Source organism: Peromyscus leucopus, chromosome 20, assembly GCF_004664715.2.
Source record: "Peromyscus leucopus breed LL Stock chromosome 20, UCI_PerLeu_2.1, whole genome shotgun sequence".
Taxonomy (NCBI): Eukaryota; Metazoa; Chordata; class Mammalia; order Rodentia; family Cricetidae; genus Peromyscus; species Peromyscus leucopus.
This window is the reverse complement of record NC_051080.1, coordinates 48,244,958-48,262,860: the sequence shown is the minus strand read 5'-3', so window position 1 is coordinate 48,262,860 and position 17,903 is coordinate 48,244,958. Positions and strand designations below refer to the sequence as shown.

Sequence of the window (17,903 nt, the reverse complement as noted above, 5' to 3'; positions counted from 1 at the left end):
ATGGCTTTCTTCCCACGTGTTGGTGGAGCTAAGTGGCCGGGGTATTTAAGCATAGATGCTGAGAAGTAAATACAGAGTTCTAATAAGAAAATGAAGACAGCATGAGATGTAGTCCATATTTCCATATTTTTCTTGGTAGAAAGAATGAACTAAAATGAATCATTTTACAATAATTTGCTTTTTATGTATGTGTATGTCTGTTTGTCTGTATGTGTACCACACACACACAGTTGCTCTGCAGGCCAAAGGAAGTTTTCAGAACCTTTGGAATTAGAGTTGTAGGTGGTTGTAGGCTGCCTGATGTGAGTGCTAGCAACTGAACCTCGGACCTCTCCAAGAGTAGCAAGTGATCTCAACTAGCAAGCCATTTTTACAGTCCCTAAAGTCATCGTTTTAAGAAGTCAAAAAATTCTCATCAATTTCCTTCAAGAAGAGACTCAGTATCTCCTAGAGAACTTGGGACCTGTCATTGCACTTATGTTTGAAGATTGAAATACAGAGTTTTGACAGTGCACTGTCAGTTTTATCAATGCTTTGAACAGACTTGACAGACACAACCTAAAGGAGGAAACCTTATCTTCCCTCACAGTTTCAGAGTGTTCAGTCCATGGCAGAATGTCCACGTGTACTTGGCCATGACTTCATGGTCATGGGAACATTGGTAGAAGAAGTGGATTTTGCAGACAGGAAGCAGAGTGGAGTGGTCATAGGAACAAGTCAAGGGTTGATGCAGCCCAAGGACACAGCCCAAATGACGTACCAACTATGTCTGGCCTTCCACATTTCCTCTGCTGTTCACATTTTGACTCCATCAAAACACTCATTGGGTCAGAACCCTCTTTATCTAATTGTCCCTGGAAATGTTTTCAAGGACACACAAAGGTGTGCCTTACCAGTCACGTAGACGTTTCTCAGTCACACCAAGTTAGAAACCATGATTTACCATCACAAGAATTCAGATACTTGTTTCTTTGCCTGTTAGCTTATTCACAAATAAATGGATGAACTTTCTGCCCTGAGTTAATGCTAACTGTTCCTTTAATGCCATGTTTGGAGCAATATTAAAGCTGTTATCACAGCAAGATCAATAAAAGTTAAATATATCTCCTTTTTCTTTAAAGAGTTTATTATAATTTTAGAACATTATTAGCTAGTAATCATATTGAGTAATTTAAAAATCAATACAAAGACATCTTTGAAAAGAAAGCTTATTGTTTTATTTTCAGTAAATTTGGACAACTATTAAAGACTCTAGTTTAGATACCCATATAACTGAATAACCCTTGATTTTCTTATATTCTCTCCCATGTGTTCTTTCTTCTACTTTAATGATTTTTATTTCATTTTATACTTCATATTTACTAAGTCCTCACAAATCCATTGTGGAACAAGGCTGAATGTAAACAGAAAATGACTGAATTCTTTTCACCTAAAATATTGTAGTTTTTTAAAACTCACCTGCAATGCTGGAGTAAGTTCTTTCTCATTCTAATCAAGAAAGTTAAGACCCTCATTTTCTGAACAAAACAGACATAAGTAGACTCATTATTTCTCTGGCATTCAATACTGAAAGAAATCAATGGAGAAGATAAAGATTCAGGATGAATTTAGACAGAAAAAATATCTGCAGATGAGAGTGAAAACGATAATCATTATTACTCTATGCTGACATCACTTGAACAGCATTGGCTGTGCGAGACAGGTTTCTCACCACTACTGATACACACAGTCCTCCAGAGCCAATATGTGGCTCCCCCATTTTGGAGATGAAAAAGCTGATGGGCAACATGGTTATATAATTCATTTATAGGAAATTCCCAGAACAGACAAATCTTAAAGACAGGAAATGAAGTAATAGTGATCTATAAATAACAAAGTAGATAACAGCATTGACTATGAAACTTGAAAAAATACGATATAAAAAACCCACACTAAGTTGTTCACTTTAAAGGCTATAAACTGGATGAGTGGGGCTCACATCTATAATCCCAGTAACTTAGAAGGCTGAGTCAAGAATATTGTTGTGAGTCCAAGGTCAGCCTTGGCTACCTGGTCATTTTGAGGACAGTCTACTCAAGAGACCCTGTCTCAAAAGCAAATAAATAAAAAGAAATAAAAATATATATAAATTATAATTATTAATGTTAACTTGATGATTTCATATCTAGAAATACCTAGGAGACAGGACACCAGGTACATCTGTGGGGGATGCTACAGACTATGGGCATGCATGCCTGGAAGAGATTATTTTGGATGTGTTCATAGGAAAACCAATTTTAACTGTAGGCAGGATCCTTTCCTGGGCAGGGAAACAAAACTAAATGAAATGTAAAGAGTGAGCTGAGCACCAGCTCTCATCACTTTTGTTTTTGGTTTGTAGATGGGATGGGCCCAGCTGTCTCAGACTCCTTGACTTCCCTGCCATAATGGACTATGTACTTAAAACTGTGACTTAAAATAAGTCATTCTCTCCTTGAATTGCTTTTGTCAGATTATTTTATCACAGCAACAAGGAAAAAAAAAACTGAGATAGGATGAAGAATATCACACCTACACCCACACTCACAGACATGAACACAAGAACACATGCATAAACTCTTACATACGCAAATAAGCCTCTCCAATTCTTCTCCATAGCTCAGAGATGCCAAGACCTAGACAAACTGCCTAATTTAAATACCACGTTTATGGGCCATGTGACCTTCACCAAGTAGATGCTCCTAGTTCTCATCCTCGGTGGTCAAGGAGAGAACAACAGTATAAGAAATGTTAGTTGGTGTGGTGGTTTGAATAGGAACGGTCCCCACAGACTATTGCATTTGAATGGTTGGTCACCAAGGAATAGCACTTGGAGCAGGTGTGGCTTTGTTGACCTGTGTCCCTGGGGGCAGGCTTTGAGGTTTCAAATGCTCTGCTCGAGTCCTGCCCAGTGTCTCTCTCTTCCTGCTGCCTGCTGATCTGATGTAGAACCCTCAGCTACCTCTCCAGCACCATGTCTGCCCATCTGTGCCATACTTCCCCACCAAACCTCTGAGCTGTATGTCAGCCCACAATTAAATGGTTTCCTTTATAAGAATTGCCGTGGTCATGGTGTCTCTTCACAGCAATAAAACTCTAAGACAATGGGGGGCAGAAAACGAGCTTCTGTTTGTGCTATATGCTTCATGCATAGAAGAGACCTGGCACACAGCAAACTCTCCATCACAGACACAGATGGGCAGTGGAAGGCCAAGAACTTTCCAGAAGGAACCTGCTGAGGAGCAGAGCTCTATGGTATCAACATTGATTCTAGATACTGGTTTTAATCGAACATCTCAGGAGAATAACACCCTGGGAAAAAAATGCTCTAAGAACTCTGATTTACTATGTTTACCTTTATCAGAGTTTTCTTTGAATGATTTTGAATATGAAAAAGTGATAGTTAAGGAGCCCAATTATGACACATCAGGAAGAATACAAAGTGGCCAAAGAGAATCAGAACTGTCTTTCATTTCAGGAATTTTGAAATGATAGTTGAAAGATTTCATGCATTTTTGTAACAGTGAATGTAATTTTATTTTATTTTACAAGATTGAAATACTGGGTCTCACATCTACTTTTGCCACTTCATTGTTTCTTTTTAAAGGTAAAGAATTAGCAAAATCCAGAAGGATGTGCTAACAACTTCTATTTACTTATGAAATATGCTCAAGTGTTTGGTATATTAATTATGGGTTGCTAGAAAGGAATGGTAGGCTAAAGCTATGTGAGTTCATAAAATTCTTTCCTCACATTTTGTGAAAGAAAAAATCCTGTTTTATGGAAAATTAAGTTTGCCACAGAATTGTAATTATGGTTTTACATGAATGAGTAATTTGTACTTTTTCAAAATTATCTAACACAATCAATACATCTTTTTCCTGCATTATACATCATTTATGAGAATGTAAATAGCTGCTTTGGAAAAACACATTTATTTTTAAATTTAAAGCAAGATGTAGATAACATCATTACATTTCATAACTTGAAATAGTTAAAATTTTGTTTTTGGTAAAAATGAAAAAAAAAAGAACTTTTTTCTTGAATAAATATGGTCCATTTTGTTCACGTAACCATGAGTAACATTACTTATGTTTAGCTCAGTGAAGGAAATCAGTCACATTTACATATGCAGATATGCCCCAACCTGCCCCTCTGCTTAGCTCTGACATCCCCTCTGACCAGTGACAAAGGGCTCCCAAACACAGTGTGCAAGATCCTTGTTACTGTCTGCCTCATAGTTTCTAATATAAGGGTCACTTAACAGACTTCTGCTATAATAAGAAAACAGTTTTAAGATTTGTTTTCTTCAGTTATGGTATAAGAAATGATGGGCTATGATTTTTTTAATATTTCATTTATTAGCCTATTAAATAACTGTTGCTTTAACCACATTACTGTAATTATTGTTCACAAGCCCAGCTCCCTCTTTTTATTCAGTTTACAGGGTAATATAAAATGTCCTGGAAGGAAAAATACAGGAACATTCTAGAGTAACCTCCATTTTAAAAGAAAAAAAGTGGGAGAGGTCACAGAAAGAAAAAGACAGAATGTACTTCCTGCTTTATTTTCTTTCCTTTTCACTTGCTTTTGCCCTCTTGTTTTGACATAAAAGTATGCCTAAAATATCATACAGCTACACAAGGGACCGTTTATTTAAAAACACCTCCTCTAAATGGATGCTGTCAGTGTAGCTTGCGATCTACTTAATTCTGTAAGAAATAACATGCTCCCACTCTTATTACAATATCTTTGTTATATTGCATTTGGTCACAATTACATACAGGTTCATAAATGGACTCCCGTTGATTATTATGAAAATGTTAATGAGAAAGAACAAAAGAATTCGTTAAATGCTCATTCAATCAGGAAGGTTTGTGACTTTGTACACAGGGAGTTAGTTGAAGTAAGTAAGAAGACTTGGTGTTAGTACCACGAGAAAACAACCATCTTTGTTGTTAGTGCATTACTCACATATAAACTTAGGCTTGGAGGCCATCATGTTCTTTTAGTTGTTTTCATATATGTGACCATATTAGCATTTAGAAATCAAAAGCATACAGTATTTTGTATTTAAATCCATCTAAAATTAGGCAAATTTTGCCATGGGAATTTTGCCAAAAATTCTGGTATCTGCAAGGCGGCCACACTCTCCCCATTTAGCTTCCCCTCTCTGTTCCCTTCAGACTCTCCAAGGAACTCCAAGAACCATCCTTGCCTTCAGATACCATGCATCATCAACCCAGAACCTGAGGCTCTGCTGAGCAACTTAATTTCCAAGTAAGTTACAATTAGATTTCATCACCATTCCTTAGCTGACATTTACCAAACCGTTCCATTTGTCTTAGTGGTTTGCAAATAGGAAAGATTTTAGCAAGCAGCCTCATGTCTTCATCTGGGATCCCTGTGTGGTTTACAGATACAGTTTCCCTTCTTCATAGTCTTCATTCATCAGGCAGGACAGTTCTAGGAAGACTAGTTAGTCAGTCGCTTTATAGACATGTCCGGAGCTGCCACATGGGCTAAATGCAGCATGATTATCACACATGCTGGAATTATAGTTCACATTTTTTTTATTTATCAATAACAATTCAAGTGGGCCCAATAAGAATGTATCACTTCCTTGAGACCAAATGAAGGGGTCATTGTTGCATGTGTAATTAAATCAGCATCACATCTTATTATCGGCATCAGTAGTCCTTTCCTGCCCTCCCTCCAGAAAACAGTGCCCCATTAGCATCTTCATTATCATTGGTATTTGTTGGCCCTAGGGGACTTTCTTTCATTTCTATTATCATTGCACTCCTTGTCTTAGTTAGGGTTTCTATTATTGTGAAGAGACAGCGAGACAATGGCAATTCTCATAAAGGATAACATTTAATTGGGGCTGGCTTACAGTTTCAAAGGTTTAGTCCATTTATAGTCATGGCATGGCATGGTGGCATGCAGGCAGACATGGTGCTGGAGAAGGAGCTGAGAGTTCTATATCTGGATCCACAGGCAGCAGAAGGAGACTGTGTACCACACTGGGCATAATTTGAGCATAGGACATGTCAAAGCCTGCCTCCACAGTGACACACTTCCTCCAACAAGGCCACACCTCCTAATAGTGCCACTCCCTATGAGTCAAGCATTCAAACACATGAGTCTACAGAGGCCATTCCTCGTCAAACCACCACAACATTAACCACATCCCTGTACTTTAGTCACCAAGTCCGTCTTATCCTTTGTGATCTGAGCTATGTTAAATATAATCTTGAGTCTATTATCTTTTTTTCTGGCACAGGGTTCTTCTTCAAGAACTAACTAGGTTAATGAATTAGTGTAGCTCTGCAAAAGTGTGGGGGAAGAAGCAAAATATGTGGTATGCATATATCAATTCTATTCGTGACTGAATGAGCCATGAGTCCAAGTATCACTCTAAAACAAGGCTTGAAACATTATTATACAATACAATACGACCAAATCTATATTACTTATGTTGAAATCATAAAATTCGGAAAACTCATATGATGGCAAACCAAATTTATTGGGAAATTAAGGCTGAAATTGTTAAAGTTTAAAATGAAAGAAATAGTCTAAATACATTGCAAGGGGAATAAATAAAATTCAACTCTAAAGTAATCTATGAAAAAGGATAAATAATTGATTCAAAATAAGTAACATAGGAACCAATGCTTACATTAAATTACATATGGTAATTGTATATGTACATTACAGGTAAAACAGAAAACACATCTCTAAATTATGACATTCAGGAAACTTTTAGGCAGAAATAAAAAGTAATAAATGATTTTACTAGTGAATAAATATTTTCAAAAAAGCCCAAATACTTACCAAGATTGCCTGGCAGGATAAGAGTTGTTTACTATATTTGATTACATGTACTCGCTTTTGTCCTTTCACCTAAGTCTACCTTATTTTCCTAGAGAAAAATCTCAAACACTACATGTCACTAAATTTAAAGCAATTTTAACAGCTGTCCAGGGTGGGAATCAAGCATCATTCCCTTCTTCTGAAAAAAAAAAAAATCCCATTTTCCTTGCTTTCCTTAACTCCTCTGACGACTCCGACTCCCTTTTGTTCCCCCAAGGACTCCTCTTCCTCCACTTTTCTGTTGAGACTTCGCCAGCTAGTGTTTCACCTGTGTAAGCCATTCACACGCTCCTGGTTTCATTAGCATGGACCAGTGTCCTAACAGTACTAACAAGGCTACGGAAGCCGAGTTTCTTAGAGGAACTTCAGGGGTTCTCCCTAAGCCCTTCAAGTAACAGCACACCTATATTTTTAATGATGTTCCTTCATCATGGCTTTCAGAGGTTACAAATATAGTTTTGATAAAATGATGCATCTATTTTGAAGACACTCTGGTTAAGCAAATTAACTAAAATTTACAGTGAGCAACACAGCTAATCATATTAGTAACTTCTAACACAATTCCTTTCTAATTATGTGCCTTTGATTTCTTTTGTCCTAGGGGTGTGTAAGGCTATGGCAAGCATACCAAAGTCCCAAAACTTGGGTAGCTTAAATAACATAATCTATCTTCTCGCAGTTTTGAAAGCTAGATGTTCATGAACAATGTACTGGCGGCGTTAGTTCCCACAGACATGCCCTCCTCATAGCTTTTGTAGATATACTAGTAATCTCTAGCATTATCTGTTTTATTGAAGACCCACCTTCATCTTCGTATAATACAGTGTGTGTGTGTGTGTGTGTGTGTGTGTGTGTGTGTGTACAGGTGTGTACATGTGTGCACACGAGTGTGTGCTTGTGTGTACAGGTGTGTGCACATGTGTATATTGTGTATGTGTGTGTACATGTGTGCTTGTGTGTACAAGTGTGTGCACATGTGTGTATTGTGTGTGCGTGTGTGTGTGTGTGTGTGTGTGTGTGTGTATGTATCAGCACACCTGTCTGTCTCTGCTCATTTGTCCCTACAGTTCTATATCTTAAAAGGACATGGATTAGATTAATTCTCCTACTCCGCTATGACCCTAACTTCATCAATTATTCATTTCTTCAATATTCCTTTTCCTAAAGGTCACCACACTCTGAGTGCTAGAGTTGAAACTTTGGCATCATAATTTTGGGGAGACAGAACTCAACTAACAAGAGCATCGATGTATAAATTTTAGAGATGAGGTAAGAATTACACTTTAGTTAAGTAACTTCTACTGCAAAAGCAGATTAGGAAATGTATCATTGATGAAAAAGTATAAAATTCTGAGACGGAATCTGCTGTCACACATTTCAGGAACTATGATATAGCTATGAAATTTAAGACTGTATTGGTTTTCCAATTATGTGTTTTAGGAAAGGTCCTTGCAGAGAAATGCCTAAAGAAAATTAAATTTGAGTTCATCACCCTTTAACATGAATTTCTGAATTAAACTTGTATAAATAAATTCAGTGCTAGCCAAACCTACAGTAAATCATTATCAAAATATTCTTAATTTGTAGTCTCATATAGCTTGGTACAAATTATGATAGTAAGTAAATGGTGCATTTTATGTAGTTCTTCATTGCTTGGTGTCTTTCCAAACAGTGATGCAACCTATCTTTACTTTTTTTTTTGTTTTTAATTTATGCATGTCCTAATTCTGTGTGAGAGTGCAAACCGAAAAGAGCTGAAAAGATCAAGAGAACTTTCACACTCTGTTCATGTGGCATTCTGTTCCGTGGAGTTAGGCTTTCATCTTTAATCCCATATCCACTTAACTCCACGACAGAAGATTTATTTTTACCCCTCTTGTTTCACAGACGACTCAAAAGTCTGCAGGAATTTTTGACATGTTATAACAATATTTTTCTGAGGCCCTCCCATACACAATTATCCTCTCCCTCTGTCTGTCTCTTCCTCTGTCTCTGTCTGTCTCTGTCTCTGTCTCTCTCTCTGTCTGTCTCTCTCTCTCTCTCCCTTGCCTCATTTTCATATGGACACAAAGCCTTGGGATAAAATGATGGTTCATTATAGTGGTACAGAACTCTTATCTTCATCCGGCAAGAGTCATTTCCTTCCAAAGATTGAAATGCAAATGTGAAAATTAATGATAACTGCATTATCTGATAACAGAGATAATACCAATTCACTGTCAGCGTAATACACAGTCATTCTACGATTTCCCCGCTTCGCACAATATTCTTCTTACTGTCAGACTATATCTATGGTTAACTATGTTTCATAGGTGTCTGTTAATTTACTTCAAATGGCATTTCCCAGATCTTATATCTACCACATTTTCCCAATCAAAAAGAAAACGCAATCAGAACTGTAATCTTCAAGCCCTTCTTTGGACTGTAAAGAGGCGGGGGTGAGAGAACTATCATCAAGTGTGTGCTTCTCCTCCCAGTGGTCTTCTAGCTACCATTCCACATCATGCAAAACAGCTTCCCTTCTTGCTAGGTCCATTTCAGACACAAAGCAGAGAAAACCCAATCACCTTCATACACCCAAAGTCCTGAACAACAGCATAAGAGGTAACTTAGTAAGGATTTCCTAAACAATGTTCGGTCTCTGTGCAACAAGTACACACACTTGACTTTGTCCTGTGCAATTATTCTTCAAAATGTATTTACACTCAAAATTCTCTATCTGAATTATGTTTCAAGTCAGGAAGACTAGAGCAGAGTAAACATAACATTATGATGTTTTGTTATAGAGCAAGATCATTTTGCAAAATTAATTCACTGTACTAATGTTTAATGAAGACTTCTATAGAAAGCATTGTCACAGCTACTGAGGCACAATTGCCAAAGTGATAGTAAAATCAATATTAAGAGTGATTTATTGAGTGCTTCTGAAACACTGAGCTCCATGCTTTACATGCAAAATCTCATTAACGAGGTAGTTATTGTTATTAGCCTGATTTATAAGCACTAAGGCCACAGAGCAGTATTAACTTGCTCTGAGTCATATTATTAGTTATAGCAAGGCCACCCAAGAAATACACAGGGAAAATATATTTGTTATACAGTTCCTGACATTTTCCCAAAATAACTTACCTATAATAGACAGCAGAAAGTTCTGATGTTTTATTATGTATAATTTTAAATGGTATTACAGTGTAACTTTTCACTTATTAAATTGTCAATTCAGGACTGGATTTTTTGCTTCATTTCATCTATATGATCACAGGTTTAATACCTAAATATGAAGATCAATTGAAATAAAAGTTGTGCCAAGAATAGCAAATAGCTGCTTTGTCAAAATTTTTATCTGTATAGGTGTACGTGAATACACATGGTTTGAAAACTTGCATTTGCAGACACATTATGATAACACTCACTTGATACTATGAAAGAGAAGCAAATTATTCACTGTTTGCAAGTGTGAGAAGAAGCCAAGTTTAAGGACGGAAGCAGACTGTTGGCATCCTGAGTTGATCTAGGTGAGGTGCGGTTGCTGCGGAGCTTCTCTCAGAGATGACAATGGGTTTACAAGTATGCTGCTGACCCTTCTACCAAGTTCCTAAATCCCAATCCATAAATCAGTACTCCAGACCGGCCTTGCAAAGTAGCTCTGAAGACTTATGAAAAAGACAGAGATATGAGTGGTATTTCCAAGATAAGATCAATATTTCAAGCATTGGCTGGTCTGAGAGGACCATGCTGAAAACATTTTTCCAGGGGCCACAGACAGGCAGAAGAAGACTGCCAGCACTGAATCCCAGCAAGTGTGGTGTTGGAAACCGTGTTCAGTTTATCTCTTTCAAAGTTCATCTTCATAAAAATGTGCTAACCAGATATCACTATACCCATTTCAGAGATAAAGAAACTGAGGACTGTCTGTTGAACAAGCCAACACATGAGGCCATAAATATCACTATTATCTTAGGTCTGTCTAACTCTAAACTGTGTAAACACTTTGTTCTGTAGTATAGACTGTGCTCTGCTTTCAAGGATAAAGGATGCTTAATTATTGCTTTAGTGACCAGTCTATGATCAATTAAAGAAGAGGAACAGTGTTAAGAGAAGCGATTGCAGGCAGGTGTCATGCAGTCTTTTTACATTGCTTGCCGGAGCTCTTCACTATCAATCCACAAAAAACATCCATCGAAGGATTAAACATGCAATTAAATGAGTATAAATGTTGGTTAAAACAAAGAACCTGCGGCTCAGACAAAATAAAAATTTCATGAGGCTAATGAAAAAGAGACACTTATTTTGAAAGAAGACAAATAATGTAAGAATAATACTGGTGAATACAGCATTAAGACTGAGCAGCAAGCACTATACGATACACTCCACAGAAGTGTCAGGATAACATCTTTAAAAGCAAGGGAAACAATGAACTTGAAAAATAGATATATGAAATGCTGACATGATGAGGTAATGACTTTTATTTTGGCCTTCCTAAGAGTGTGCTTCTGGCTTTCCAAACTTAAATGATTCATGCTGCTTACATAAGAGTTACAAACACTGCAACACTGAAAAATTCCTCAGCCTAGCTCCTTACAAACATCATTTCCTTTGATTGTTTAGGTTCCAGGTAGAAGCTAACAAAGGTGTGAATAGTTATGACTTCGGAGTGTACCTTTTCACCGAACGACAAACAAAGGATAACTTTCTTACATGGGAGAATTTGCATTTTATAAAAATAGAATCTCTCAGACAGAGTTGATTCATTATTGAACTCAAGCCATCAAGGAAGGTTATGCAGTCGTCTTCAATCAAACTCCATAAAAATAAGATAAATCCCGATCCATCTTAAATGATGTCAGTACTATGCTTCAAATTCCTTAGATAATTTCTACATTCTTTGATTCTGTTCTATTTTTATAGAAAACTGTCACTCTTAGGATAAGTGTCAGCATTGGGAAGTAGGGGTGTGAAATTAGGAGACCTTGAAATCAAACTGGTCCAATATGAGATGTCTCAAGCAATGATTTGTGACAAAGGCAAAACTAATGTTTAGTACCACCTAACTTTACCCTTCAGGGTCTTAGATACTCTGTGGGACATTTAAAAACCTTTGAGACACAGCAGTTGCAAAACTGTAAGGAAAAAAAAAAACATTAATGCCTTATGATTCTGAGCTGGTGCAGTTTTGGAGATATCAGTAACATTTTCTGCACTTTGCAGATGAATATACAGCACCAGGAAATGAAGCAGTGTTCCACAGATCCCGCAGGTGGAAATTAACAAGTCCAGGGGAAAGCTAATCCTCACCCAGGACTTAGTTTGGAATCTGGACGCACTATCTCCTAAGTTTGGAACTGTCACCAAATGCTGGAAATTCTTCTCTTTGATACAAGTGTAAAGTCCCAAAGCACTCCAGTGAGCAAAAACATCATAGTTACCAACATTGAAACAATTGATATTTAAGTAGCAAAAGGTTGCAAAAATGCCTTCCTTTCTTTCATAGACTCTCCCAAATGAATGAAATCAATGAGCATGCTACCAGAAAAGCAACAAACATACAAACATCAGAGAGATTCTGTTGTTATGGGCTAACCTCATTATTTCAAGGAGTTTCAAAGTGAGACAGCCTTCCCCTGCCAGAAGTAGCAATGGAGAAAAATGCAGTATTCACCTTATAATATACAGGGGTGGCAGGTCTTATAAGCATAAAAGAGACATATATTTTCCCTAAAAATTTTGACACATTCCCGTATTGTACAGAACACAGCAATATCTGTACCAAATCCACATTGCAAAAAATAATACATTCAGTGAAACATGTAAGTTAATTTAAACAGAAACTGAACAACACACCTGAATGACAAGCATCATTCTTTACTCAATGTCTCCAACTATTAATAGTATCCTTTCAGCAAAAGCTCCCCAAATACGGCATCAGCTATTCTGAGCATGCTCAGCAGCAAAGGACACTGTTGCTTCCTGACGGTCACACAACTGGGAAGGCAATGAGCCCTAGGCACAAAGAGGGAAGCCGGATTCCACCAATTTGCCCAAAACAAACATGTGACCGAATGTATCATTTTTCAAATAGAAACATCTAAAATACCTTCTAAATACAAATATTTATTTATATTAGCAAATGATTGTAATAAATAAAAGATCATGTATCCCTATATTATAACCCTTTCAAGTTTTATAGTAGCCTCATAATAAAGTTAGGATTTTTTGAAAAGATATTAGTTTCTAATTATTTGAAAAGATATTAGTTTCTAATTATTCTAAGAAAATACCCCCACATTGAGGAGCCAGGAAAGATATGCAATAAAATGCAAATACCAGAAGTTTGCATTTAAACTAATGCATTAAAATCTCTTAAAACATGTTTCTGTGATATTTTAAAATATAATAAAGCTGGGTCCAGACTCTTGTATAGCATTATGCTATAGTGTGTAGACTACAAACATTTGCATGTATCATGAATAACATTAGAAATGACATCATAATAATCAGATATCCTGTATCTTCATTTTTGTTTGCATTACATTTTCCAGCTGCTGGTTTCAGAAAATTACCACTGGATTTCCTCTCTTTCCCTTGCACAGCAGAGGGCAATTTGCAAAGTCATGCAAGGGTGAAAATGTGATTGAAATATAGCGATCTTTCTTAATGAAAAAGGTTAGTGCTTTGGAAATGAAGGCTGAAACTATTTCAAAACTCACTTATATCCTAAAAGCCTAAAGACATGATAGTCTCCATTTTTAAGCCTATCGTAAATTATGAATTATTTAGCAATAAACAATAAGGTCATTTCCTACAGTGTTGTTATTATAAACAGTATATATTTATGACTCATTAATATTGTTTTGATTCGTCTTTTGTTTTTCCTGAAATGAGCAAATATAAGGCCCTTTAGAGCCCATTTAATTTTATTCATAAAGGTGACAGGGTTGCCAGAACCTTGAACCAAAGGGAGAGAACTGTGAATTGTGACTCAATGTCTAAATAAATGCTGAGGCTCCATCTGTGACTCCCAACAGAACTAAAGGGAAATGACAGTTCTTTGAAGTGGTATTGTTACCGACTGATTTGTAAGCTTGCAAACTGAGCCTGATTTGAATTTGGATGTAGCTAAAAGATTCTCTGTTGAAAGAGCAAGCAAATAGAATTGACTAACTTTATGTAAGAATGAAAAAAGAAAAGATAGAGACCTCAAGCTGAGGTAACACTGGTTTTTAAAGTTTTCTTATTTAAATAATGATGTTTACTCAAACTCCCACATAGCCAGCATGCACACACACACACACACACACACACACACATACACACACACACACACACACACACACACACACACACACACACACAGCCCATGGATGATTTTCAATTTGAGTTTAAAATCTGTTAAAAGTTTTACAAGCTATTTATATTTTATTTTTCCACCTCTCCTTCCTATACAAAATTTAAAAGGAAAAATGTGAAATCCTAATAAAAAGTGGAAGTGGGTTGAATTTCTATTCTCTGTCCTACCTGGCCCATCCCAGTCATCTGTGTCTACTCCAGGCTGTCCGGGTTTGTCAGAATGGCTGTCCCCATCTGATTCTGCTGGCTGCTGGGTACCTTCATCATCACCTGAAATATATCAACAGAGAAAGGAAGAATGACCAAAGTCCTCTGTAAGACAACATCCTGTCACATTCTCTCTAATTTACCAGCAAAAATGTCCACAAGGAATTATTTTGGTATCTCTAGCTCTCATAGCTTAAAAATAAAGAAAGCTACCAATATTTGTCAATAAATAAATGAAGCTAAGTACTATAAATAATGGAGAAAATTTGCATATATATCTTACCTCAGAGTTATTATTATATATAAAAAAAAAAATCAGATAGCAATGTATAGTGCTTCTGAATACCTTGGATACAAAAAACCCATAGTGACCTTATTTCCAAATTGTAATTTTCTAGGCATAATACAGAAAGCTAAATTCAATTTCATAGAATATGTTGCTTTCCTGGTTTGGGGTGGGTATAGATTATTGGAAGATTTTTATTCTTCCCATATGCTTCTAAAACTTGGTGCTATTTCTCTTAAAGGGAAGTTTTAAGAGGCATAATTAAATGATTAGCATGAGATACAAGCTAGTGACTCCATTTGTCACAACAAAAGTCAATGTCAAGTTAAACCTATGCTTCAAATTACCCATAATTTCATGCTTTCACTTCACATGAAAAGTGAAAGCAAGCAAGCAACCAAATAAAAAATCCCATATGTCTTGAGCAAGAATTGAGATGCAGGGAAAGAGGAAACATTACCAATACAACTGTGTTTTAAAGTAAAACTCTAAGTTTTAGAATCTTAACTTGTAATATTATAAATACCAAGAAATGCAGATACACACACAAAAACAGTATTGAAATAATGCCTACTATACTTTGAACCTAATAATGCTAATATTTAAACTTAAATGGCCTATCTACCTTCCTTTGAAGTATTCTGTAGTTACTTTTCACCTAGTCACTCAGATTTCTATAAGAACTTGAATCTCTATACAAAATGTAGAAATGTACTGTAACTTGTAATTTTAAAATTGACATACAAAATATAAATTTTAGGAAACCATTACTATTCTTGACATTAATGTGATGTTAGTATGAGTTTTGATCCTTAAACATTATAGGTTTTGCTTCTCTCCTCCCCACACCTTGTAGCTTCACAATATGAATTAATTCTAAAACCTGGAATAAAGGTAAGGAAAATGAGAAAAGCCTGAATCCTATTCTTTAAGAGAAACCTACCACTTTTTGAGTTCAGTGCAACAAAACTGCTTTGGTGGATGATGCAGAATAAAGCATACCATTAAAAACACCATAAACCTTATGAAAACTCTTTTGAAACTGAGTGGCTTTCAGTATGATTGGAAAGAATACTGATGAAAGTATCCATTCTTTCCATTAGCTACATATTTCCAGAAGCTATCTTCTGTGATTAAGGAGCTCTGATAGGCTCAGTAGGCTATATGCAGAAAGTGAGTTCCTTACTGGAACTGTAGAAGTCATTACAGAGAGTTCATTCACAAATAAGAATGTGAGACAAGGTCACAGAGGCACAAGAAAGGTACAGAGGCTCAATAATAAGTGTGATGTTCCAATCTTCTATGCTCCACTTGAAAGTTGCATTTAAGACCATAAACACATCAACCCATTATCTTCTGGATATCAAAGGGGCATGTTCTGCTCTCCATTCTCAGGACCAGAGGAGGCTGATTTTCTGTCTACATATACAAGTAGCCTTGATGACCTCTAAATACTGATAGTCTTAAACTTAACCAACTGCCTCTCAGCCCCCCAGCCTGGCTGCCTACCTGTTCTCTCCCCTTCAAGTTACCTCTAAGTTACCCCAATAAAGACAAAAAAGAGATTCAGTTTAGTAAGCTGGAGACGCACATCATCTGCCTTGATAGATCAGACCAAGGCCACTCCTTGTATTCAATTTCCAGTACGATTGCCTGCATATGAATGAAGACTGAATGACTGTCATATAGCGAGCAGGCTGGTATAACTAGAATCCTGCTGGCCAGGCTAGAGAATCTTAGAATCTCCCACAGGCTGGATCTTTTCCACTTGATCTTTCTTGCGGGGACTCAGTGGACATTCCTTTCTTTTTCCCCTACTCTTCCGTGTAGCGCTCATGTCGGGAACCCCCTTATCTTCTGACTTCTGGTTGCAGTCGGCCAGTGTAAGCAATGACAGCAGCTTAAGAGACAGAGCGCACAAGAAGAGAAAGGCCATGTGCTTGTCCTGCAAAGACCCCCTTTTCCTTGACAGTCTCCAGCTGCTAGGAGAGGTTCCAGTCAGTACTGGCTCCTGTCCGGTGTTCACCTGCAGCTCCCGTGTCCCTGCGTCAGCATCCTCTCCAATGCCTCTTGGGACAGAAGAACTTCTCTAAGCACTTTGATGCTTGCTGGCCTTACAAGAGCCGAGTCACTAAAACAATGCCTTACAGGCCTTGTGTTGGCCACCAAGAATATAAAAACGATGGCTCCTACACATGATTTCTGGAGTAGTGTATCAGAGTTAGAAAGGACAGAGACTTGTACTCATGATAAGTGAGAGGAGCAGTTCACAATGTTATCAAAACATGTGGATGTAGCAACTAACACATGGTACCACATGAGGTTCCTGGGGAAAAGAACAAATAAATCTCCTAACGTTTTAGGGCATGATCTCAGCTGACTTTGAACTCTGAGGAGTTTGTGTCCTAAAGATCCATGACTGGAAACAACGTTCAGATTGGAAATAGGAGCCATCTCCACAAAGTATACCACAGAGGAGATATCATATTAGTAGAGAAAAATGTGAGTTTGAAATTGGCAAAAGGTTAAAGTAGGATATTTAGTTATGTAAGAGTAGGTTCGATGGTGTTTGAAGATACTGAAGGAAAATTTTAGGGCCACTTCTCTGCGACTGGTAAGTGAATGAAGCCATTTCTTTATTCAGCACAGGACAAACTCACCCGTGATCCCTTCACCAGTGTCTAGGAGGTGAAGAAATGCTTGGATGACAGAACATGTCAGCAGGTATTTGTTATCAATGTTATTAAACTGCTCAAAATGAACCATTTTAATTTAACTGATTAAGGGCTTGAGTGAGTTTATAATTTCAAGTAGCCAAGTTCTTTCATTGAATGTCACTTAACTGCCAAATCAAAGCTGTAATGCCTCCATTCAGTTTGCCCCCAACATCTGGAGCAATGCTAAATACTGATAATTCTGATTTTTGAGTGTTCTGATTTGTTTTCATTTACAGCACACAGTATTTGAGCAAAAGCAAATAATTATCAGAGTATTTAGAGAGCTATTGTAAAAATAGCTAATCATACCCATTTAACAGTATTTCATTTTGAACCTGTCTTGAGATGTTAAGAAACTGGATAAGTATACTACATATCTCACTACAAAAATTAAATCTGATTTGGAGTATTGCAAAGCTTCTCTGCATCCGGTTCCCTCAGTCGTTGGATGA

General features: G+C 36.9%; 1 protein-coding gene across 2 annotated transcripts in view; it reads right to left on the bottom strand.

Moving 5' to 3' along the window:
• The window catches only part of Zfpm2 (zinc finger protein, FOG family member 2), a 440,040-nt gene that overhangs the window by 311,411 nt on the left and 110,726 nt on the right, over positions 1 to 17,903 (bottom strand). For both annotated transcript variants that reach the window (XM_028879292.2, XM_028879294.2), the window contains one exon: positions 14,410 to 14,511. In XM_028879292.2, coding sequence (XP_028735125.1) covers positions 14,410 to 14,511 — 102 coding nt within the window. The remainder of the gene's footprint in view (positions 1 to 14,409; positions 14,512 to 17,903) is intronic.